At 38.6% G+C, this 26,921-nt stretch overlaps 1 protein-coding gene across 1 annotated transcript in view; it reads right to left on the reverse strand.

The window, feature by feature from the left end:
* Positions 1–26,921, reverse strand: part of KY (kyphoscoliosis peptidase) — a 67,336-nt gene that overhangs the window by 25,223 nt on the left and 15,192 nt on the right. The window contains exons 4-5 of the mRNA XM_007937093.1: positions 3,026–3,100; positions 882–944 (exon numbers count right to left, since the gene is read on the reverse strand). Of these exons, the coding sequence (XP_007935284.1) occupies positions 882–944; positions 3,026–3,100 (138 nt within the window). The remainder of the gene's footprint in view (positions 1–881; positions 945–3,025; positions 3,101–26,921) is intronic.

The raw sequence follows: 26,921 nt of genomic DNA on the forward strand, positions 1-26,921 counted from the left end.
TCCATAGACTCTGGCTCCTGCTGTTCTATGACAAGGGCCATCAGGGTGACCTAAGTGGATATGAAGTGGACTGACACATTTAACAGCCTTCTCCTCATTACAGCTCTGCAAATGAGGTCCCTCCTCCCATTTAGAAAAAGGATGACATTTCTAAAACGGGATCAAAAACTCTATTACTAATTTGACTCTTTCTTGCTTCCATTTTACAATATCTGAACATTAAAAATACCCGCAGTGATTTATGCCTCATTAAATCTACCCTCTGAGCAGATTATATATGATCCAAATATGATTTTGTATAAATACATTTAAAATACCAGCAGCATTAACGAAATTGTTCTAATTTTAAAATACAACACTCGGGGAAAATTCTGAGCTGTACTGAACCTTAGATGCCAACTACTCGACTGAGGGGGAAACTGAGGCCTGGGAATACAAGTAGGAAGAAAAATCAAGGTTTGAACCCAGGGTGCCTATCACTCCACATACAGTGCTTCTTCCTTTGCTCCTGTTTGCTTTTAAATGTGCCTTTGCTTATTCACATATCTCCTACCTTACAGACATTTGACCCTCCTTTTAAAGTTAACAGAATTCTGAATTCTGTTTTAAATATGTTTCCCATAACGGGCTGTCTTGTTACTGGTAAGGTTTATGCTTTAGCTTTAGGATGACATCTGGTATGTGAGTTTTCTTCTTCTCCACCTGTGTTCACAGCAGACATTGCTAATCAATCACAACTCTTCCCTTCTGAGCCCCGAGGCAATCCACAACTCTCAACACTGTGTTCCAGGAAGCCATTACCAGTTGATTGGAGCTATACCATGAAGTTAAATCAATTTGCTGTCCCTAAGAACGGCCCTGGAGAAGAACCCGTAACTTACCATGTGCATCTTTCCCTCCAGGCTGCCGGGGTCTTGTATTTCCATTTTTATCGCCTTGTAAACCTACAACATCCCAAAGGTCAGGAGTAAAGACACTTAAGAAGAAACAGAAATGCAAGCACAGGCAATTTTGTATGGTGGTCCTTGCTTCTGATGCCTCCTCTCCACCCTCCTCACAACCTTGCTCCTATCCCCACCTACTAAGTAATTATTACAGTATTCCTTGGGTTGGTTAAAGGGCAACTCAATCCTATAAATTCAGGACTGTTAAAGGCATATGTAGCCATTCATTATTAAACTCCATAAGCAAAAGGAAAGGAATATTTCCTGTAGGATGAAGGTTTCAAATAAGATACAAAACCTTAAGAACTTTAGTGCTCTTCTAAAGAGAGCCACAGGATCCATTTTTTCAGGAAGGCTTTAAAAATAGAGCACATTTTTTCCGTCTAGAAATAGACTAGATATGGGTGGGACCAAGTTGGGAAGACATGAGTCCCTGAAGGACCAGGAGGAATTAGGGAAGGGTTGTCAAAGCTGGTGGTTTTATGACATTAAAAGCCATTGTAGGCTGTAAAGGAGCTCTGGTGATACAGTGATTAAGGCATTTGACTGCTAACTGAAAGGTCAGTGGTTTGAATCCATCAGCCTCTTAGTGGGAGAAAGATTTACACAGCCTTGGAAATCCTATGGGGCAGTTCTACTCTGTCCTGTAGGGTCACTATGAGTTGGGATTGACTTGATGTCAGTAGGTTTTGGGTAAATAGGCTGTAAATGTAACAATGGAAAATTGCAAATGTGTATAGTCTGCTCTAAGAAACAGGCTAATCCTTTCGTCTCTGGCATAGCAGCACCTACATTCTTAGATACAGTGATGGGAATTCAAGATAGTAGTTAGCATTTGTTTCATACTTACTATGCCTAGCCTGTGCTTTCCATTCTATCTTACATTTGGTCTACAGCAACCCTACGGGGAAGTATATTATTCCCCTCCTTTTATATATGAGGAAATGGAATACAAAAAAGAGATTAAGCCACCTGTCAAAGATGACACTCAAGTCTAGCTTCTCAGCCACATACTAGACCACCCTGCTGAGACCCTGACTGTTGAGGACTGCAGGATCAGATAGCTTGGAGAATCTTGGCACACTGAATGGACCCGGAGAGGACTTGAGCCTAGGCCGTTCTAAAGGCATCATTTCTTCATGTTTATTTCCCTCAAGGTCTCTGTTCAGCCATGAGATGACAGATGCATGTAGAGGACAAGAAGGGAGTGGAGAGGCACCAGAGCCCTAGGTGTTGGTCTGTATGCATTGCACCGAAGGCAGCGAAACACAGTGGTTAACACAGGCTTCGGTGTCAGACCTGGGTTCTAGCCCACTTCCTAGGTGGGTGACTAAGGCAGTACACCTTTCTGAACACCACTTTGCTGATCAAAAAAAAAAAAAAAAAGGAATGATACTAATATACAGAGAGTGCTGGTGGCACAGTGGAAAAAAATGGAATGATACTAATATGTGTCAAAGGATTAAAAAGTTAATAAATGTACACTCCTTACCACTGTGCAAGCCACTTATTTTTAAGCAGTCAATAAATGCTATCTATAAACCAGAAAAAGAGGCTTGTTTGGGAGCACATTTCATCTATATCCATTGTGAACTTCTGGATTTCAGACTGCCTTTGAGTCCACTCTAGGTGACTCCAGTACACTCAATGTGCTGTTGTTGTTGTTGTTATGTGCCGTCGAGTTGGACCCGACTCATAGCGACCCCTCCTTGGGTTGCCAAGGCAGTATCACTACAGAAGTAGATTGCCCCATCTTCCTTCCGAGGAGTTGCTGGTGGGTTTGAACCACCAGCCCTCTGGTTAGCAGTCTAGTGCCTTAGGCACTATGCTACCAGAGCTCCCACTCAATGTGCTACCCATGCCTAATTCCAGAGACTCAAGAACCATGGTGGCTGGATGTGGAGAAATAAAATTCTCTCCAGGATGAAGCTGTCATGCATCAGTCTCTCCAGAGTGTGCAAGTCAAGGCCACAGATCACTCTACTCCTCTCTCCAGCAGATGCCTGTGCTGGGCTCTGGCCCACCTAGATACTCTTAATTCTTCCAGCCCTCTACACACCAGCACCCCTGTATATACGTACGTTTAGCCAAGGAAAACTTCTTGAACAGCTGGGGCATAGCGTCTCTAGGATGGACTTCCACAGTCAGCTGTGTCCCTGCAAAGGAACAAGAGTGATATGCTCAACTGGATGCTGCCAGAAAAGGCTGCAGTTTCCTTTGGCAGAGGTTTGAACAACAAAACACAATTGGTTTTAGAGGTTTCCTCTGAACATACAAGCAATTCTTGTTTAAAAGCCAAGCAGACAGCTTTCAGATCAAGCCAAGATGGAGAAAGTACACCCCATCCTATTTCTCCCACCGAATACAACAATAAACTCTGGACAGAATGCACAGAGCAACTATTTGAGGATTCTGCAAAATAAATGGTAGAGGATAGATTGGGGAAAAAGACCAGAACTGAAGTATCATCAAACTGGGGGTGGGTTTTCCATTCTCCCCTCTCCTACTGGCGTCACCTAGAGTGGACGCAAAGGCAGTATGAAATCCAGAAGTTCACAATGGGTGTAGCTGAAATGTACTCCCAAACAAGCCTCTCTTTCTGTCTGAGGAGTGAGAAAGGCAACTCCTAAGGATCAGAGAAGGTAAGGGTAATCATATATATATATATATATATATATATATATATATATATATTCCTTCCCTTTCTTCATCTTTTTGTTTGTTTTGTCCTCTCTCGTAAATTAGCCTGCAGGCAATTCTGTCAGAGCACTGGTAGCAGTGCTGGTGGTGGCTTGATAGGTACCTAAGACTTTGAGGGTAACTCTTCTCTCTCACCAGGAGAATTATGGTTCCAAGAATGTAGGGCAAATATTTCTTTCTTTCTTTCTCTGTTCTCTGCTGATTGTCCCCATGTGCAGACACAGTTGTGGGGAATGCATGGCAGAGTGGGGAAAGTAAAGCCCCAGTTTTGGGGCTGGGGAACAAGGAAAGGGGTTGTGATTAGTCAGATGCTCTAGAGGGCAATTCCAAACATTGTGAATGAACTCCTGTGCTGAACTCCAAATTGAGCTTGCAAGGGTCTTAGTATACCAAGGCCAGGGCTCAGGTGCCAGAATGGCCACTGGGAGGCACACTTGCAGGACAGGTCTGTATAGCACTGCAAAAGCAACAATCCAAAATTACTCAGCATAAAAAGACCCAGGAAAGCCTTTAGTTGAAAAGGAAAAGATAATTAACAGATACCAATTCCATGATGATACAGATTTTGGGATTATCAGACAAAGACTTTAAAACCTCTACGATAACCAAGCTACAAGAAGTTAGACAAACAGTATGGGAATACATGGAAAGATACAAGTATCAGCAAAGAAGTTGAAATTATAAGAAGAAATAAATGGGAATTTTAGAACTGAAAAACAATATTAGCTTAAAAGGTTCTCAGGATATGCTCAATAGCAAAATGGAGATGACACAGGAGTCAGTGAACTTGAAGATGGAACAATAACAATTATTCAATATGAATAACAGAGAGAAAAAATTGCAACAACAACAAAAGAACAGAACCTCAATGATCTGTGGGACAATACTCAAAGGTACATCACTCATGTTACAGAGAGCAGAAGGAGAGGAGAAAGAGTGTGGTGCAGAAAAAAAATAGTAACATACAGGCTGAAAACTTTCAAAATTTGGCAAAAGACATAAACTTACACATTCAAGAATAACAGTGAACTCAAACAGGATAAACATAAAGAAATCCAAACCCAGACACATTATAATCAAACTACTGAAGATAAAGAAAAAAGAAATCTAGTGTGAGAAATAAAACATTACATATAGATATATTGCCAATTTCTTATCAGAAACCATGGAGACCAGAAGGAATTGGAATAACATTTTCAAAGGACAAAGAAATGAATCGTCAATATAGAATTCTACATCCAGTGAAAATATAACTCAAGAATGAAAGTAAATTCAGAAGAACTAGAAGGTGCCCAGCTACAGATGCCAACCACTCAGAAAGAGATGAAAATTGGAGATTCTCAATAGAGTGGATAAAAAAATGTGGAATAAACTTCAAAAACATAAAGAAGACAGGATACTGGCTGGATAGAGACTGGAAAAACGCCTGAAACTATGGCCCTGAGTCACTGTTTGGGCCTGGAATTGGACTCACTCCTGTGGCTCAACTCTTAGCCAAACAATAGATGATGACCTATGAGCTGAACTATACCAGGGAGATGCATCTTAGAACAATCAGAAGGGCAGCATTTGCACAGGGAGAAAGTGAGGCAGGAAGGAATGCATAGGTAAGAAGGACAGAGAGAAGAGGTAACCACAGGGAGGAGATGGGAGGAGAGATATTCCATTGTGGGGATTGTAATCAGTGTCATGAAACAAAATGCATATGAACTGTTGAATGTAAAACAAATCTGCTTTGTAAAATTGTATTGAAATCATAATAAAAATTTAAAAAAAAGAACAAAGGTAAATAAAAACATTCTTAGATGATGTTAAGCTAAAAGAATTTATTAAACTAAGAACTGATCTAAAATATATGGGAAGAAAAATGATACCAGAAAGAAACTTGGAAGAGCAACAGAAATGTTAAATATCTAGGTAAAGACAATACTTTATTCTTCTAATGTAACTAATGTCAGTGAATTGTACATGTACAAACTGGTGAGCTTTACAAGTGGCGCTCTGATCTCCAGGCAGCAACCTAAGAATCGGCTCGGCTTGCCGAGGACTGCGTGGGCAACTGCCCTGGTGGCTGGCGACTAGAAAGGAAAACAATGAATAAGGAGAAAAAACAGAACTGTGAGCTGTCAGCTGTCATGAGGGCAGAGACATTTTGAATATTTGTAAGTGGCATTCGATCTGGGCAGCACCCTAAGAATAGGCTTCACTTGCCAAGGACAATAGGAGCTCTGGTAGCGTAGTGCCTAAGGTATTTGACTGTTAACCAGAAGGCTGGCAGTTCAAACCCACCAACCACTCCTCGGAAGGAAGGTTGGGCAATCTACTTCTGTAGTGATACTGCCTCAGAAACCCAAGGAGGGGTCGCTATGAGTCGGGGCTTACTCGACAGCACATAACAACAACAACAAACCAAGGACAAGACAGGCAACTGCACTGCAATCTGACTACTAGAAAGGTGCAATATTCCCTTGTTACTCTTGTACCCCACACCCTTTTGTTGAATGGAGGGGTGGCCATGCCCCACCTCCACTCACCTTCTGGACCAACAGGAATTCCATGTGTGTCTGTGCACCCTGACAGGGCCTGCTTGCTCTGCCCTGTCCCAATTTTCTTTCTGTTTGTTTGTTTTTAAATTATCTTTTTTTTTCTTCCTCCTTTCTTCCTTTCTTTTTTTTCTCTTTCCCTTCCCTTTTATATTCTTTTCCATTTTCCTGGTTCCCTTCTCTTATTTTCCCCTTTAGTTTTTCCCATTCCTTGTTTTTCTTTTTGTAGCTTTCTCATTTATTCCTTATTAATCTTTTTCTCTTGCTCTTTTATCTTATTCTCTCCTCCCCAGATATTATGAGTTTGTTTTTTCTTTATCTTTCTTTTGCACCCCCCTTTTTTCCTTCGATGCTTCTCTTTTTTCTTTTTGGTGATTGTTGCTGCTTGTATATATGGCTTGTGTTTTGTTCTTTTCATTTATTTATTTGACTACTTTTGTCTGAGTGGGAGACAGCAACCATGCCCACATGACCCAACTATACCTGAACCTCCTGACGCCCCACTTACTGGGTGAGGGACACCACTTGCTTCTGCACCAACTGACCAAAGATAGCGCCCAATACCACCCCAACACACCCTCAATGGCTCTTCATAAATAGCTAACAAAGATCTGTGCACACACTCTCATTCTCTATCACATCTACCAAGAGACAGGTGGTAAATGCCTAAGTGCTGCCAATCAGCGAATAGAGGAGCACAGTAGCCCTGCTCATTCAGATATATCAAAACAAAATAAAGAAAAAAAATCTTGGGCAAATTACATCAATATATAATCACCAATTACAATGACATCACAATGTATTGCAGACAATTGACCATCCCAGTCCACACTAAGAAGCAAGATAAAGCAGTACAAACAAGGGACCAGGATATAGAACCAGAAAACCTCCCTGAGGAAGAAGCAGTATTGGAACTCCCTGATAAGAAATGAAGAAAACTGAGAAGCACGTCACAGAAAACACTGACAAAATTGATGAAAATATAGACAAAACTCTAGAACTTCTAAATGGAGAGGAAATCAAGACAATTGCAAGACAGAACAAACTGTTCTAAACTTGGGAAGAAAATTACAAATCGCAGGGTAACCTCAAAGAAAAATAATAAATCTTTACATCAGAATAAAGGAGAGGCACAAATATTTAGCAAATACTAAAACAGTAGCAACAAAAAAATGATAACATGATTTATAAACAAAATGATTTTAGCACTGAAAATTAAATAGGAAAAAGACATCAGCAACACTGAAAAAAAAAACATAACAAATGACAGCAATAAATTCATACTTGTTGATAATTATACTGAATGTAAATGGATTAAATGCACCACTCAAGAGATGGAGAGGTGCAGACTGGATAAGAAAACATGATCCATCAATATGCTATTTACAAGAGACTCACCTTAGACACAAAAGCAAAAATAGACTAAAAATCAAAGGTTGGAGAAAGATATATCAAGTAAATGGCAATCAGGAATGATAATCTTAATTTCTGATAAAATTGACTTTAAGACAAAAACCACCAAAAGAGACAAGGAAGGACATTATATAATGATTAAAGGATCGATTGAACAAGAGGACATAACAATAATAAATATCAAAGCACCCAATAAAAGAGCCTCAAAACACACAAAGCAGATTTTAACAGAATTGAAAAGACAAATAGATGACTCCAAAGTAATAGCAGGAGACTTTAATACAGCACTTTAAATGAAAGATAGAACAACTGGAAAGAAACTCAACAAAGACCCAGAAGAACTAAACAATATAATCAACAAACTTGACCTTTACACATCTACAGATCACTTCACCCAACAACAGCACAATATACATTCTTTTCCAGAGCACATGGTACATTCCCCATGACAGATCATATGCTAGGTCACAAAGCAAGTCTCAATAAATTTAAAAACATTGAAATACCGCAAAACATCTTCTCAGATCACAATGCTATTAAGTTAGAAATCAATGATAAAAAGATGAATGGAAAAAGAGGAAACATGGAAACTGAATAACACCCTTCCTAAAAACTATTGGATAATAGAAAAAAAAAAAAATTCCTTGAATCAAACAAGAATGAAAACACAACATACCAAAATGTTTGGGTCACTGCAAGAGCAGTGATCAGAGGGCAATTTATGGCAATAAATACACACATCAAACAAGAAGAAAGAGCCAAAATCAATACCTTAACCCAACAACTCCAACAATTAGAAAAAGAGCAGCATAAAAAGCCTGCAGTCACCAGAAGAAAAGACATAATAAAGACTCAAGCAGAAATAAATGAAACAGAAAACAGAAAGACAATAGAAAAAATCAACAAGACTAGAAAGTTGGTTCTTTGAAAAGATTAATAAAATTGACAAACCACTGGCAAACTTAACAAAGGAAAAGAAGAAGATGCAAATAACACGAATAAGAAATGAAATGAGTGACATCACAATAGAACCAACTGTAACAAAAAGGATAATATCAGGATATCATGAAGAACTATATTCCAACAAATTTGAAAATCTAGAAGAAACGGACAGATTTCTAGAAACATACTACTTACCCAAACTAACACAGACTAAAGTAGAAAATATGAACAGACCAGTAACAAAAGAAGTTGAAGAGCTCATAAAAAAATTACCAACAACTTCTGGTAAGATGGAGGAATAGGCAGACAAGCTACGCAGACCCCCTCTTCAACAAAGAAAAGAGAAACCAATTGACAGAGATACAGAAGATAATCCTGGTGCGCTGAACTTTGAAAGAAGTATACAGAAGTGGATCAGGCACCAATTAGTGGAAAAACCTGAATGAAAACAGTGTGTATGGAGACAGTTGGAGGTGCAGACTGTCAGCTACTCTGATGGGACTAATGGACTGAATATTTCCAAGGGGTGTTGGGACCAGATATATTGACCTAAAGATCAGCCCTGCTTGCCAAGGGCTGCCGGGATGATTGCACTGGTGGCCTATGACTAGGAAGGAAAACAGCAAGGAGGGAGATAACCTGAGCTGTGGACTTTCTGCTGTCTGGAGGGTGCAGCCATTTTGAGTGTTTACAAGTGGTGGCCATTTTGGATTTTAAAGTGACAGCATTCTCATTTGGATTCCAGGGACCCAAGAATAGGCTCCATTTGCCAAAGATGGCAGAGACATATGGGATGCTGACAATGAGAAAGGAGACAGGTGGTAAATATATAAGTGTTGCCAACTAGTGAATAGAGGAGCACAGTACCCTGCTTACATAGATAACATCCAAACAAAACAAGGAAAACGAAAATCATGGGTAAGTCACTTCAACATACAATCACAAATTAAATATAAACACAAAAATGCCACAATGTCTCAGAGACAACAGACCATCACACTCCACACAAGGAAGTAAGATAAAGCAGGAGAAACAAGGGACCAGGATACAGGTCCAAAGCATATCCCTGAGGAAGAAGCAGCATTGGAACTCTCTGATAAGGAATTCAAAAGAATTGTACTTATGTACCTTCAACAGATTGAGAGACAGATCAAGGAAAACACTGGCAAAATTGAAGAAAACACTACAAAAATTTCAAAAAACAAAACAAGAATAAAATGACTAAATGAAATATTAGAAATGATACACAATCTACAGATAGAAATCCAGAAGGTTAATACTAAAATTTCAGAAATAAATAACACATTGAATTGCAAAGGAGTAGAATTGAATCAATGGAAGACAGAATTAGTGAGATTAAAGACAAATACCTGAATATTTCTTTGGAAAGAGTCAATCAGAAAATAAAATCAAAACAAAATGAAGAAAGCCTGAGGCTCATGTGGGATACCATCCAAAGGAATAACCTACATGTAATCAGAATTCCAGATCAGGAAGAGACAAATAAAACTACAAAGAAAATTATCAAAGATTTGTTGGAAGAGAATTTCCCTGATATGATGAAAGATGAGAATATATTCATTCAAGAAGTTCAACAAGCCCCAAACAGGATAGATCCCAAAAGAAAATCACCAAGACATATCATCAACAAACTCACCAAAACCAAAGACAAAGAAAGAATCATGAAAGCAGCATGGTAAAAACAAAAAGTTACCTAAGAGAGGCAACCAATAAGACTAAGCACTGATTTCTCAGCAGAAATCATACAGGTGAGAAGACAATGGGATGGTATATATAAAACCCTAAAAGAGAAAAATTTCCAACCAAGGATAATATACCCAGGAAACTTGTCCTTCAAATATGATGGTGAAATTAGGACATTTCCAGATAAGCAGAAATTAAGGGAATTTGTTAAAACCAGACCAACCTTACAAGAGATGCTAAAGGGAGCCCTTTGGACAGAGAAGCAACAACAGCCAACAACTGACCATTAACACACATGATGACATAATCTAGAAACCAACCCAGTTATGGAAGTATCCAAAGTAAATAAGCCTACAAAACTGTAAACAGGAAACCAGAGACATCAATTGACAAATGAGGACAACTACAAACCAAAAAAAAAGGGAAAAAACTGTGAGTTATAGAACTTATAAATGGTAAGGAAGTCAAGACAACTGCAAGATAGAATGGACTGTTCTAAACTTGGGAAGAAAATTATAAATCACAGGATAACCGCAAAGAAAAATGATAAACCTTCATGTCAAAATAAAAAAGAGGGCAAGCACAAATATTTGGCAAATACTAAAACAATAGCAATGAAGGAAGTGATAACACAATTCACTAATTTAAAAAATAGTCAGCAGACATGAATAGACACTTCACCAAAGAGGATATTCAGGCAGTCAGCAAATACATGAAGAGATGCTCATGATCATTAGCCATCAGAAAGATGCAAATCAAAACACCAGTGAGATATCATCTCACCATGGCATTAATGGCAAAATTCAACATGACAGAAAATAACAAATGCTGGCAAGGTGTGGAGAGATTGGGACTCTAATGCACTGCTGGCAGGACTGTAAAATGATACAACCACTGTGGAAAGCAGTATGACGATTCCTTAAAAACTTGGAATTAGAAATACCATTTGACTCAGCAATCCCATTACTTACATATCCTAAAAAAGTAAGAGGCAGGTCAAGAGCAGATATATGCCCACCCATGTTCATCGCAGCACTATTTACAATAGCAAAAAGATGGAAATAATCTACATGCTCATCAACAGAAGAATGGATAACCAAACTATAGTACATACACACAGTGGAATACTTTGCAACAATAAAGAATAATGTAGAATCTGCAAAATACCACATAACATGGATGAACTTGGAGGACATTATGCTGAGTGAAATAACCACAGAAGGACAAATATAGTATTAGTTCGTTATTGTAAAAAGGCAAGGAAAGGTTTATACATGGAAGGAAACTTTCTTTGTTGGTTACTAGGGGTGGGAGGGGAGGAGAGGAAATACTATAAAAAAAGAAAAGAAGAAAAAAAAATGCATTGACCCATTGCCTAAGGCATTTGACTGCTAACCAGAAGGCTAGAGGTTCAAACCCACCAGACACTCCTCAGAAGGAAGGTTTGACAATCTACTTCCGTAGTGATAATGCCTAGGAAACCCAAGGAGGGGTTGCTATGAGTCGGATCTGACTTGACGGCAGTGAGTTTGGTTTTTTTTTTGGGGGTTTATGTCACTTTAGTTTTGTGTATTTCACTGTACATAAATTATATTTCAATAAAATGTATATTTAAAAAAATTACCAACAAAAAAGGCCTGCTCCAGATGGTGTGACTGGAGAATTCTACCAAACATTCAGAGAAGACCTGACACCAATCCTACTCAAACTATTCCAGAACATAGAAAAAGATGGAATCCTCTCCCAAAATAAAGTAAATTATAAAAAATATAATAGTTTATTCTTCTCTTTTTATGTTCTTTAAAACATGAATCATGATTGAAAGTAATAATTATAACATTTTCTGATTGGCCTTTCAATATGTGTGAAATACGTAAAACATACAGCAATTTGCAACTTAAAATGGGAGAGTAAGGGTACCTATAAGGAAGTAATGATGGAACTAACATTTCCTCATTTTAACTTGAGATATTAATATTAATTATAATTAGATAGAAAAAGTTAGCTATATATATTAAAATACATAAGTAAAAGATCTATACAAAGATCTATAAAGAGTATACCAAAATTTAAATGTAATCTTAAAAGGTACAAAAACAATAAAGAAGACAGGAAAGGGGTCACAGAGAAAAAAAACTGGTAGATCTTTTATAATAAAATAAAGATTTAAATCCCAACATATTAATAACTGCATAAAATTCAAATAGTCTAAATACATTAATTGAAATACAGAAATTTTCAGGAAGAATAAATAAATAAGACCACATGCTTGATGGCAGTCTGTGTTTATATTCTATGAGCCAAATCGACTCAGTGGCAGTGAGTTTATATGCCGTCCATGAAATCCAACTTAAATATAATGATATAAATTGGGTAAATTTTTAAAAAAGAGATAAAAAGAGAGCCGCAGTAGCTATAGTAATAGCAGACAAAATAGACTTCAGACCAGAAAATACCAAAGACAGAACAACATTACTTAGTGTTAGAAGAGACAATTCACCAAGAAAACATAACATGCTGGAATATGTATACACTCAACAACAAAGCTTAAAAATATGTGTAACAAAAACTGATAGAAAAGGAGGAATGAAATAATTCAATTATAGCTGGAGATTCCAGAACTCCTCTCTCAGTAACTGATAGAATTAATAGGCAGAAAATCTGCAAAGATATTGAAGAATTTAATAATATCATCTATTAAAAAGATCTCTGGTAGCATCGTGCCTAAGCCATTTGACTGCTAACCAGAAGGCTGGTGGTTCAAACCCACCAACCACTCCTTGGAAGGAAGGTTGGGCAATCTACTTCCGTAATGATACCTCAGAAACCCAAGGAGGAGTCACTATGAGTCGGGTTCAACTTGACAGCAGTGAGTTTACTTGTCATTTATAGAATATTCTATCCAATAACATCAGACCACACATTTATTTCAATTGCTCATAGAATATTCACTATGATGGACCATATCCTGTGTAATAAACAAACATTAAAAATTTTGAAAAGAATTGAAATTATACAAACTTGTTATCTGATTATAATGGAATTAAACTAAAGTAAAACACAAAGACAATTGGAAAATATCCAAACACTTAGAAATTAAACATTATACTTCTAAATAATCCATGGATCATAGAAATTTGAAGTAAAAATAGAACATATTTTAAATGAATGAAACATATTAAAAAGTGTGGGATGAAGCTAAAGTAGTGTTTAGATGGAAATTTATAGCACTAAATGTTTGTATTAGAAAAAAGTTCTCAACGCAACAATTTAAACTTCCATCTTAAGAAGGTAGAGAAAGAATGAAAAATCAAATCCAAAGCAAGCAAAAGTAAGGAAATAATAAAGATAAGAGAAGAAATCAGCAAAATTAAAATCAGAGTAACAATAGAGAATAATAAATGAAAGCAAAAGTTGTTTTTTTTTGAAAGGATCAATAAAATTCACAAACCTCTAGCTAGAGAGATCAAGAACAAAAGAGGAGTGGGGGAAAGTGAGAAACACAAATTGCCAATATCAGAAATGAAACAGAGGATATCACTACAGACTCCAGAGATTTTAAGAATAATAATAATAAAGAAATACTACTAACAACTATATGTGCATAAATTCTACAAAATAGTTGAAATGGACTTTTCCTTGAAAGCCACAAACTACCCAAACTGACCCAAGAGGTAGATAGCCCATATATCCCTGCATCTATTTTAAAAATTAAATTCACAGGCAAAAATCTTCACCAGAAATCTAGACCCATATGGTTTCACTGGCAAATTCTAACAAACATTTAAAAAGAAAGAACACTAATTCCTCTGAACCTTCTTCAGAAAACAGAAGTGATCACTTTTTAACTAATTTTATGTGACCAGCATTAATCTGATGCCAAAACCAGACAAAGTCTATATATGAACACTATAGACCAATACATCCACATGAACATAAAAACTCTCAACAAAATATTAGAAAATAAAATCCAGCAATATAGTTAAAGAATAATACACCATGATCAAGTGTGGTTTATCTTGGGACTGTAATGCTGGTTCAGTATTTGAACATCAATTCATGTAATTCATCCTATTAACAATTTAAAGAAGAAAAATAATACGATCATATCAACTGATATGGAAAAAGCATTTGACAAAATTTAACATCTATCCATGACAAAAATTCTCAACAAACTAGGAATAGAAGAGCACTTCCTTAGCTTGTAAAAGAACATCTGCAAAAAAACCCCTCAGTTAACAGCATATATAACGCTGAAAAACAGAACAATTTCCCCTAAGATTGAGAACAAGTCATCATCGTCCACTCTCATTGCTCCTAATAAGCATCTATAATAAACATTGTATGAGGTGACCTACCCAGTGTAATAAGACAAGAAAAAGAAATAAAAGTAATACACACTACAAAGGAAGAAATAAAACTGTCTCAATCACAGATGGCATGTCTCTCTACATAGAAAATTCCAAGAATAGAAAATAAAAAGCTCCTAGAACTTACAAGTGAGTTTAGCATAGTCATAGGATTCAGCACACAAAAAAGTTCTTATCATATCTATATTTGGCAATGAACAATTGGAAATTAAATTTTTTAAAATACCATTTCACATAGCTCTAAAGAATTGAAATACTTAGGTATAAATATTTTAAGAAATATGTTCAGGAATTGTGTGATGAAAACTAAAAATACGATTTAACAAATCAAAGAAGACTTAAATAAATGGAGAAACATGCTGTGTTCATCTCAATGTTGAGGTTGGCAATTCTCTTCAAAATGATCTATAGATTAAGTGAAACTTCAAATCTCTCCAAATTGATCTAGAGATTAAATGAAATTTTAGTTCCTGGAAGAATTTTGAAGATAAAATTTATATGGAAAGGCACAGAAACTAGAATAGCCAAACCAATTTTGGAAAAATAAAAGTCAAAGGACTCTCACTATCTGATTTTAAGGTTTACTATAAAGTAATCATTACAGAATGATATTAATATACAGGCACAGAGATCAATGGAACAGAATAGAGAGTCAGAAATATACTCACACAAATATAGCAAATGGATATTTTGCAAAGGTACAAAGGCAATACAGTTAGAAAATGGATAAAAGACATGAACAGATATTTCACTAAAGAATAGAAACAGATGGTAAATAAGCACATGAAAAATGTTGAAAATCATTAGCCACTAGGGAAATTCAAATTAAATCCACAATAAAATAGCATTGAACAGTTATTAGAAGAGCAATTATAAAAAATAGTGATGTTGACAGGATGCAGAGAAACTGATCCTCTTATGCATTGTTGGTGGGAATGTAAAATGGTACAGCCACTCTAGAAAATAGCTGGATGGTTTCTTATAAAATAAAACATGTTCTTACCATATGATCCAACAATTGCACTGTTGGGCTTTTATTCCAGAAAAATAAAAACTTACGTTCACACAAAAACATATACAAATGTTTATAGCAGCTCTGTTCATAAGCACTCCAAACTGGAAACAACCTTAATGTCTGTCCTTCAGCGATAGAATGGAAAAACAACTTGTGATACATCCTTATCAAGGAATACATCTCAGCAACACAAAGGGACTCTTGATACAACAATATGGATGAATGGCAAACATATTAGGCTGCATGAAAAAAGCCAGTCTCAAGAAGTTATGTATTGTATGATTCCATTTATATAGCATTTTAGAAAAGGCAAAATAATACCAGTGGGGAACAGATTGGTGCTTGCCAGGAGTGATGGGAGGATGTGACTACAAAGAGCATGCATAATAGAACTGCTCTTGATCCTAATTGTGGTGGTGCTTGCATGAATCTATGCATGTGTTAAGACTCAGAACTGTACAACAAAAAATTCAATTTTACTATATGTTGATTTCAAAATAAAATGAAAATACAAGCAAAAATACCAACCAACCAACCAAACAGAAAACCTCAATTAAAACAAAAACTTGATTGATTCAGAAAGACACAAAGCAGAAAGTGAAAATATTTTTAGAATTTATTTTTACATTTTAAAACCCAACATAGATTATGGTAAACATGCTTTTGTAATCTGGTTTCTTCACTTAAGATTTTACATGCTAGTGAATACATAAGATTTTACATGCTAGTGAATATATCCATGTACAATACTTTTTAATGAATGTACAGTATTCAATTGTGTTGTTGTTGTTAGGTGCCGTCGAGTCATCTCCGATTCATAGTGCAACCTCATGCACAGCAGAACGAAACACTGCCCAATCCTGTGCCAGCCTCACAATCCTTGCTATACCTGAGCCCATCACTGCAGCCACTGTGTCAATCCATCTCATTGAGGTCCTTCCCCTTTTTTGCTGACCCTCCACTTTACCAAGCATGATATCCTTCTCCAGGGAATGGTCCCTTCTGACAACATGACCAAAATAAGTGAGATGAAGTCTGGCCATTCTCGCTTCCAAGGAGCATTCCGGCTGTACTTCTTCCACGACGGATTTGTTTGTTCTTTTGGCAGTCCATGGCACTTTCAGTATTCTTCATCAACACCACACTCAAAATCATCTACTCTTCTTCCGTCTTTCTTGTTCATTCTCCAGCTCTCACATGCATATGAGGTGATTGAAAATAACGTGGCTTAGGTTAGGCGCACCTTTGTCTTCAAGGAGACATCTTTGTTCTTCAGCACTTGAAAGAGGTCTTTTGCAGCAGATTTGCCCAGTGCAATACGTTGTCTGATGTCTTGACTGCTGCTTCCATTAGTACTGACTGTGGAACCAAGTAATCTGAAATCTTTAACAACTTCAGTCTTTTCTTCATTTATTGTGATGCTGCTTATTGGTCTAGTTACGAGAATTTAAATTTTCTTTACGTTGAGATGTAATCCACATTGCCGACTGAAGTCTTTAATCTTAATCAGTAAGTGCTTCAAGTCATCCTCACTTTCAGCAAGCAAAGTTGTGTCACCTGTGTATCTCAGGTTGTTAATGAATCATCCTCTAATCCTGATGCCACATTCTTCTTCATATAGTCCAGCTTTTTGGATTATTTGTTCAGCATGCAGATCGGATAAGTATGGTGAAAGGATACAATCCTGATGCACTCCCTTCCTGATTTTAAACCATGCGGTATCCCCTTGTTCTATTCAAATGACAGTTTCCTGGTCTATGTATAGGCTCCTGATGAGCACAATCAAGTATTCTGAAATTCCCATTCTTCTTAAAGTTATTCATAATTTGTTATGATCCACACAATCAAATGCTTTTGCGTAGTCAATAAAACACAAGTAAACATCTTTCTGCTATTCTTTGCTTTCAGCCAACATCCATCTGACATCAGCATTGATATCTTATTCCACATCCTCTTTTGAATCCAGCTTGCATTTCTGGAAGTTTTCTGTCAATATACTGCTGCAACTGTTTTTTATTTATCTCCAGCAAGATTTTACTTGCATGTGATATTAATAATATTGTTTGATAATTTCCAATTCTGTTGGATCACTTTTCTTTGGAATGGGTACAAATATGGATCTTTTCCAGTCAATTGGCCAGGTAGATGTCTTCCAAATTTCTTGGCATAGACAAGTGAGTGCCTCCAGCATGGCATCTGTTTGTTGAAACATCTCAGTGGGTATTCTGTCAATTCTTGGAACCTTGTTCTTTGCCAATTCCTTTGGTGCAGGTTGGACTTCTTCCTTCATTGGTTCTTATCATATGCCACCTCCTGAAATGGATGAACATAGACCAATTCTTTTGGTATAATGACTCTGTGTACTCCTTCCATCTTCTTTCGATGCTTCCTGCATCATTCAATATTTTGCCCATAGAATCTTTCAATATTGCAACTTGAAGCTTAATTTTTTTCTTCAGTTCTTTCAGCTTGAGAAATGCTGAGCATGTTCTTCCCTTTTGGTTTTCCAACTCCAGGTCTTTGCACATTTTGTTATAATAAGTGACTCTGTCCTCTCAAGCTGCTCTTTGAAATCTTCTGTTCAGCTCTTTTGTCTTGTCTTTTCTTCCATTTGATTTAGCTACTCTCCATTCAAAAGCAAGATTCAGAGTCTCTTCTGATTTTGATCTTCTCTTTCTTCCTGTCTTTTTAATGACCTTTTGATTTCTTCATGGATGATGTTTTCTTGATGTCATCCCATAATTTTTCTGGTTTTCAGTCATTGGTGTTCAATGCATCAGACTTGTTCTTTAGACGGTCTCTAAATTCAGGAGGAATATTTTCAAGGTCATATTTTGGCTCTCGTGGATTTGTTTTAATTGTCCTGAGCTTCAACTTGAACTTGCATATAAGCAACTGATGGTCTGTTCCACAGTCAGCTCCTGACCTTGTTTTGGCTGAAGATATTGAGGTTCTCCATCACCTCTTTACACAAATTTAGTTGATCTGATTTCCTGTGTACTCCATCTGGTGAAGTCCACATATATAGCCATCGTTGGTGTTTTGAAAAAAGGTATTTACAATGAATAAATTGTTGGTCTTGCTAAATTCTATCATGTGATCTCCAGCATTATTTCTATCACCAAGGCCATATTTTCCAACTACAGGTGATTCTTCTTTGTTTCTAACTTTTGCCTGTCAATCACCAGTGACAATCAACATACCTTGATTGCATGTTTGGTCAATTTCAGACTGCAGAAGTTGGTAAAATCTTCAGTTTCCTCCTGCTTGGCTTTGGCGGTTGGTAGGTAAATTTGAATTATAGTAGTTTAATTGGTCCTTGTAGGTGTATGGATGTTATCCTATCACAGGCAGCATTGCACTTCAGGATAGATCTTGAAACATTCTTTGTGACAACGAATGCCACACCATTCCTCTTCAAGTTGTCATTCCCAGCATAGTAGATCATATGGTTGTCTGATTCAAAATGGCCAAAACCAGTCCATTTCAGCTCACTAATGCCTAGGACATCCATCTTTATGTGTTCCATTTCATTTTGACAACTTCCAATTTTCCTACACGTATACTTTGTGCATTCCATAGTTCAATTATTAATGGATGTTTGCAGCTGTTTCTTTCTATTTCTAGTCGTGCTACATCAGCAAATGGAGGTCCTGAAAGCTTTCCTCCACCCATATCATTAAGGTCGGCTCTACTCTGAGGAGGCAGCTCTTCCTGAGCTGTATTTTGAGTGTCTTCCAACCTGAGGGGCTCATCTTCTGGCACTATAGTGAGCAATGTTCCTTATTGTCATTCATGTTCATAAAGTATTCCAGTAATATATCACACAGTGTTTCACTGTTATTCATAAGGTTTTCACTGTCTAATTCTTCACCCCTTCCTTCTTCTGAGTCTGTCTTAGTCTGGAAGTCCTCTGAAATCTGTCCACCATGGGTATTTGAAATACTGGTGCCATAGCCTCCAGCCTCATAGCAACACACAAGCCAATAGCAACACACAAGCCACCACAGTATGACAAACTGACAGACAAATGGTGTATTCTATTGTATAACACAATGCAATGCAACACACAGCTATTGAGTTGGATCTAATTCATAATGACCCCTCCTTGGGTTTCCAAGGCAGTATGACTAAGGAAGTAGATTGCCCAACCTTCCTTCCTTCTGGTTAGTAGTGTCAAATGCCTTAGGCACTATGCCACCAGAGCTCCTTCTATTGTATAGATGATTTAAAATCCATATAAGCAATCCTTTTATGTTGAATATTTAGCTTATCCCAAATGTTTCACTATTTTGAACAATGATATGATGAATATTTTGATGCACACACCTTTACACAATTTTTAAATCAGTTCCTTTGAATATATTCTTAAATATGAATTAAAGAGTATGGAGATGTTTAAAATTTTAGAGTCGAGAAACAGACTCATACAAATATGGCAAATTGATTCCCCCCCCCCCACAAAGATGCAAATAATGTAGCACTGGCCCAGAAGTTCCACCCATCACCAGCTCTAATCTCTGCTCTTCTTCCCACAATTCCTCTCCCTTCTCCCCTTTTGGACAGAGGCTGACATTTAACATTCTCCCCAGATCCCACTTCCTGGTTCTTTCCCGTAGTAGTGCTGCTAATCAGCACTCTCCCAAGGAAAATAACAAAACTCCAGGTTTCCCTGACCTGCCTGCTCTCACTGGCGGCTTTGGGTGTGCAAGAGCACTTGTAAGAGACTTCTTTGGCTCTAGGCACTGGGCCTGGGCCTGGGCCTGGGCATGCTGTCTTAAGGAGAGTATATTCACATTATAGCATTGTGCTTCCTAAAGATGTCAAATGGAGAGAGTGTGGCCTCTGTGACACTCTCCCATCAAATAACACTCTTAAGTGCTTTAAGAAAAATACTAGTTTGACTAATCTGGTAGCGTAGTGCCTAAGGCATTTGACTGCTAACCAGAAGGCTGGTGGTTTAAATCCACCAGCCACTCCTCGGAAGGTAGGTTGGGCAATCTGCTTCTGTAGTGATACCACTAAGGAGGGGTTGCTATGAGTTGGATCTGACTTGACGGCGGTGAATTTGGTTTGGTTTTGGTTTAATCTCCGGTAATAGGAGTGGAACATCAGTTGGAGCAAACTGTAAACAAAGCTCTAAACACTAAGTACAATCAGATACAAATACACTAATATTGATTATTAACAGGACTAAACCTAGAGGAGGCCTCCCTTGGGATTTGAAGAGTTTTAGCTCACCTGGCTGGCGTCTCTCCTACCAACCCTTCCAGTTCTACTTATTGTCACTCAATAGTATTTCTGAGCCTGGAGCTTTGACTAATTTAGTAGAAGCATATTAGTCAATGTTTTCTGTGTATCCTCAGAAGTAGATCCCAGGCTCTTTTCCTAGATCCCATTGGTACTGTGTCCTTTCTCTAGCCTTTCAGAAACAGAAATATATGCAGGCAAGCATGAGCTTATCCTTGTGTATACTGCCTTGGGCCTGCCTTTAATCAGTTAGGAGATTTCTTCTACCCGACAGCTTCTTTCCAGATCCCTTCAGGCTTGAATTGGGATTTGTCTAAAGTCCTAATTTGCTCAGAATACCTATGCAAGGGTAGTAAACAGACTTCATGCTGTTCATTAATTCTACCTGATTAGAAGTGGCTTTCTGAGGCACTGATCAATTAACAAGGACTATCAAGCATGTGTGGGAGCTCTGGTAGCATAGTGGCTAAGACACTTGCCTGCTAACCAGATGGCTGGCAGTTCAAACCCACCAGCCACTCCTCGGAAGGAAGGTTGGGCAATCCTACTTCCGTAGTGATACTGCCTCAGAAACCCAAGGAGGGGTCACTATGAGTCGGGTTTGACTCGACAACAACAACAACAACATCAAGCATGTGGTGTGTGTGTGTGTGTGTGTGTGTATGCAGACACACATGTTTATGTGTACTTTTGTGTGCACTGGTTGCAGGATTCACACCAGATAATTATCGTCGTTAACTTAAGGTATTCATTAACTCTTTCTATAACCAAAAATAAAACCAAACTCCCTGCCATCAAGTTGATTCTGTCTCATAATGACCCTACAGAACAGAACAGAACAGAACAGAACTACCTTGGGGGATTTTTAAGGCTGTAAATCTTTACAGAAGCAGGCTGCTTCATCTTTCATCTGTGGAGTGGCTGGTGGGTTTGAACAGCCAACCTACTGGTTAGCAGATGAATACTTTAACCACTGTGCCACCAGAGCTCCTTTTTTCTATAGCAGGATCCCATTATACTTCTACAATCTTGATTCTTTGCTTTGGGATTTTTTCATATAGTAGCTGAAAGTCAGAAAAATCTCAGCTACAGCATGAGTAATTTTTAAAAACACAAACACCCTTAAGCAGACCCTGGCTAGGTATTCAACAGAGACATGGTGTGGTTTCTTACCAGGATGCAGCAGTCAGCCTTAGGGAAGAAGTGCAGGGCTGTGGCATCTAGGGAGAAGAATGCTAGATGGTGAGAGGGGACAGTCCAGTTCTGTAGAACACTGACGGAGTATCACTGTCACAGGTACTACTGGGCATAACATGAAAGCCCCATTCAGCAGCTCTAATTATGAAATGACAACAGAAAGTGCCAAAGCTCATGGATGGGACAGTTTAGGCACCTGCCAATGTGTGTGATAAAGCCCTGACCACCTCTGGCTTCCACCAGGCTCTTGATAACACAGGGTGATTCATGATTCCTTAGCCTTTTTCTCTGGAATGGAGTTCCACAGCTAATGTCAGATTACTCAATAAACAACATAAGCACAGGCTTACTTGTGTTTACTTACTAAATTATAATCAACAGTTTCACATTTTTTCACCACATCAAAGATTCCATTTCTAGGTATAGCTGGCATCTGTTTCTCTCCCAACCCCACAACATCTCCCTATAGAATCAAAGCCTTTTTCAAATTTATAGTCCCTAACAGGGATGTAATCCCAGCAAGCAAGGTAAAAATGGGTTTATTTACTAAGTGAACAGTTTCACATATTTTTCACCATGAAATGTAATCAAGCACAAGTAAGCCTGTTCTTATCTTGCTTATTAGGTAACCTGCCCCTATCCACAAGGATGTCCCAGGTCTAGAAATTTGAAGGTTTGGCCCTAGTGTGTAACAGATGAATGAAGGCTGCTCCACAGAGTTTGCAGGGGATCAAGACTGATGACCTGAAGGACAGAAGACCAAACCCAAAACTGACTCCTCAAAAATAATTTTTTGGGCCAGAAGTCACAGAGGCTCCCAGTCCAATTATCACTGCTCTCTAATTCAAGCCACATAATGCCTAAGGCATTTGACTGCTTACCAGAAGGTTGGTGGTTCAAACCCACCAGCCACTCCTTGGAAGGAAGGTTGGGCAATCTACTTCTGTAGTGATACCATCTCAGAAACCCAAGGAGGGGTCACTATGAGTCAGATTTGACTTGATGGCAGTGAGTTTCAAGCCATACACTCATTATAAATTAATGTTCCTAAAGCCTTCTTTCCTATGAAGATCTAAGATTCCAATGATCTTTTTGCCTCCTCTTTCATAAAGCCGGGAGCTCTAGTAGCTTAGTGCCGAAGGCATCTGATTGCTAACCAGAAGGCTGGCGGTTCAAACCCACCAGCCACTCCTTGGAAGGAAGACTGGACAATCTACTTCTGTAGAGACACTGCCTCAGAAACCCAAGAAGGGGTCGCTATGAGTTGAATCGACTCAATAGCAGTGAGTTTTTTTTTTTTTTTTAAGTTTTGTGAAGCCTACCACTGAATGATAGATTGAAGAGAAGGAAGAAAGAAAAATAAATCCAGACCATTCTTAGAGACTAGTTTTGACTGAGACATTGGATTCCTTCTGGACATCCAGCTGCTATCTCCTCCAGCCCTGTCCAAGTGTGAGGGGTGCACTTCAACCAGCCCCATCAGACAGGTGCCTGTCAAATGTGAAGGAGGTGATATGGTAGAGAAGTTAAGCCCACAGGCTTTGGGAGCACAAAGACATGGGTTCAACTCCCAGATCTAGTATGTGCTAGCTGTGTTACTTTAGGTGTGTTATTTAAACCCCCCAAACTTCTGTCTTCCCATCTGTAAAATGGGTGGTTGTGGGGATTAAATGAGGTGAGCCACAGAATGGCTGGCACACACCTGGTGTTCCATCTGTGGTCACTATTATTACTGTGATATGAAGAGCCTCAGAGAAAGCTTCTCTGGGAGCTGTTGTGGTCCACAGAACAGAGCCCATAAACTTCAAGGCTCACTGAGTAAGCAGCAAAGTGGCACATGGAGTCAGAATGTTCCTAGTCATAATTATTCTAAATAACAGGCATGTGGTCTCCTAGTGCTGGCATCAACCTCAACAAAGCCAAATCTGAATTTCTCATATTCCATCTCCAACCTGTTCCTCCTATATCTTCCCCATCTCCATCGTTTCCACTGCTCGGTTCCCAAACCTTGACACTTCTATTTCTCTTATACCACAAATTCATACCACCAGGCAACCATTCTCTTGTCTGAATTATCCCAAGGTCTTCTAAGGGATCTTTCTGCCTCCATTCATGCACCCTCCTGTTTACTCTCCACCTACTGGGAGCTGTCATACCCATAGCTAGATTAAAAGCCTGAATGCTGAGGTGACCCTCCAAGGCCCTGCCAGATCCACCCTGTGACCTCTCTACCCCTATCCGTGTGTCTCACTCCCTCTATCTGCCTATGCTGTGCCAGCTGCAGTTGTCTCCTCCCTGATCCTCCCAGAACACACTCCCACCTCCGGGCCTTCACACTTGTTGCTCCTTTGGCTGGAGGCTCTAGAACTACATGATCTGCTCCCTCACCTGCTTCCTTACTCAAGCATCATTTCTCAGTGACACCCTTCTCAATTACTCTAAATTGCACCCTGTGGTAGGCTGGATAACGGCCCCCAAAGATGTTCATGCCTTAATCCCTAGAACCTGTAATCTTACTTTATATTTCCAAAGAGACTTTGCAGATGTGATTAAGTTAAGGGTCTTGATATAGGGAGATTGGCCTAGATCATCCAGGTGGGCCCTAAATGTTATCCCAGTGTTCTGACAAGAGGAAAGTAGAGGGAGATTTGACTGCTTATAGGGAGAAGCCAGTGTGACTACAGAAGCAGAGATTGTAGTGATATGGCCACCAAAACAAGAATGCTAGAAGCCTCTAGAAGCCAGAAGAGGCAAGGAACAAATTTGATCCTACAGCTTCCAAAAGTAATCAGTCTTGCTGACACTTGATTTTAGCCCAGTGAAACTGATTGTGAACTTCTGGCTTCTACAACTGTAAGAGAATCAATTTGTATTGTTTTAAGCCACCAAGTTTGTGGAATTTGTTACAGTAGCCACAGGAAACTAATACAACCCTGCACGTGCGTGTGCACGTGCATGTGCACACACATGCACACACACATGCACACACACACCCATTACTCTTCCTGTTTTATTTTCTCCTTATACCTTATCTGAGGGAGCTCTGGTAGCATAGTGCCTAAGACACTTGACTGCTAACCAGAAGGCTGGAGGTTCAAACCCACCAGCCACTTGGAAGGAAGGTTGGGCAATCTACTTCCGTAGTGATCCCGCCTCGGAAACCCAAGGAGGGATCGCCATGAGTCAGGTCCAGCTCGACTGCATATAACAACAACAACCTTACCTGATACACTTTATTTTATTTATTAGTTTTGTCTGTCTCCCCTCACTGGGTATCAGCACTGCAAAGGAAGGAGTCTTGGTTGGTTTTGTTCACTGTTGCATCCCCAGTGCCCATGTCAGGAGCTGCTTTCTTTCTGGAATTAATGCATTAGTGTCAGTGCAAACTCAGGCTAGGCCCCCAGAGAAGGACAGCTCCTCCCTCTTTGGTTTCTGCTAGCAGGGATTGAATTATGTATCCCAAACTATGTATTGGAGTCTTGACCCCTATATCTGTGGTTGTAATCCTGTTTGGAAATAGGGTTGTCTTTGTTAACTTAATGAGGCCTTATTAGTGTAGGGTATGTCCTAAATCAAATTACTTCAGAATGATGTAGAGACACAGAGACAAGTGAGCACTAACAGGGAAGACAGGCACTGTCTGACAACGAGGCAGCCAGATGAATCTACAAGCCCAGGAGTTCAAGGACTACCTGCTCCCTATATCCAGTGCCCTGAATTTAGACTTTTACCCCCATGAAACAGTGAGAAAATAAATTTCCGTTCTCTAAAACCACCCTAGGAGCTCTGGTAGCGTAGTGCCTAAGGCACTTGACTGCTAACCAGAAGGCTGGCAGTTCAAACCCTCCAGCCACTGCTTGGAAGGAAGGGTGGGCAATCTACTTCCATAGTGATACTGCCTTGGAAACCCAAGGAGGGGTCGCTATGAGTCAGGTCTTACTCGATGGCAAATAACAACAACACAACAAAACCACCCACTTGTACATAGTATTAGAGACAGATATCACTAAAATATTTTCCTGATTAAAGTGCCTGAATAAATATCAACAATATTTTCTGCTTATGTTATTTGTTTAAATCTTCAAATCATCAATAGAAAGAGCTTTTTAATTTTGCTTTAATGTACACATATATATTATTTTCATCTTTGGAAAGAATTTTATTTTTGAAAATAGCTTTTGCCAACAGCCAGCATTATGCTCAAGGGAGAGAGACTGAAACCATTCTCCTTGCAAACAGGAACCAGACAAGGATGCCCGCTATCACCACTTCTATTCAACATTGTATGGGAAGTCCTAGCCAAGGCCATAAGGCAAGAAAGGGAAAGCAAAGGCATCCAAATTGGTAAGGAAGAAGTCAAACTATTCCTATTTGCTAATGATATGATCCTATACCTAGAAAGCCCAAGAGACTCAGTCAAAAATCTACTGGAACTAATTGAGAGATTTAGCATCGTGGCAGGACACAAGGTCAACATCCAAAACTCAGTTAGATTCCTCTACATCAGCAAAGAGATTGCTGAAAAAGAAATAAGGAAATCAATACCATTTACAATAGCTACCAAAAAAAAAAAAAAAACCACAAACAACTTGGGAATATATCTTAGCAGGGACACAAAAGACCTATACAAAGAAAACTATAACAAACTACTTCAAGAAACCATAAGAGATCTACATAAATGGAAGAACATCCCATGCTCGTGGATAAAAAGATTGAACACTGTGAAAATGTCAATTGTACCCAAAGCAATGTATACATTCAATGCAATCCCAATTCAGATCCCATCAACATTTTTTAAGGATATGGAAAAAACAATCACTAACGGAGCTCTGGTAGCATAGTG

The sequence above is a fragment of the Orycteropus afer genome, unplaced genomic scaffold, assembly GCF_000298275.1.
Source record: "Orycteropus afer afer isolate SDZICR_OR568_19922 unplaced genomic scaffold, OryAfe1.0 scaffold00003, whole genome shotgun sequence".
Lineage (NCBI taxonomy): Eukaryota > Metazoa > Chordata > Mammalia > Tubulidentata > Orycteropodidae > Orycteropus > Orycteropus afer.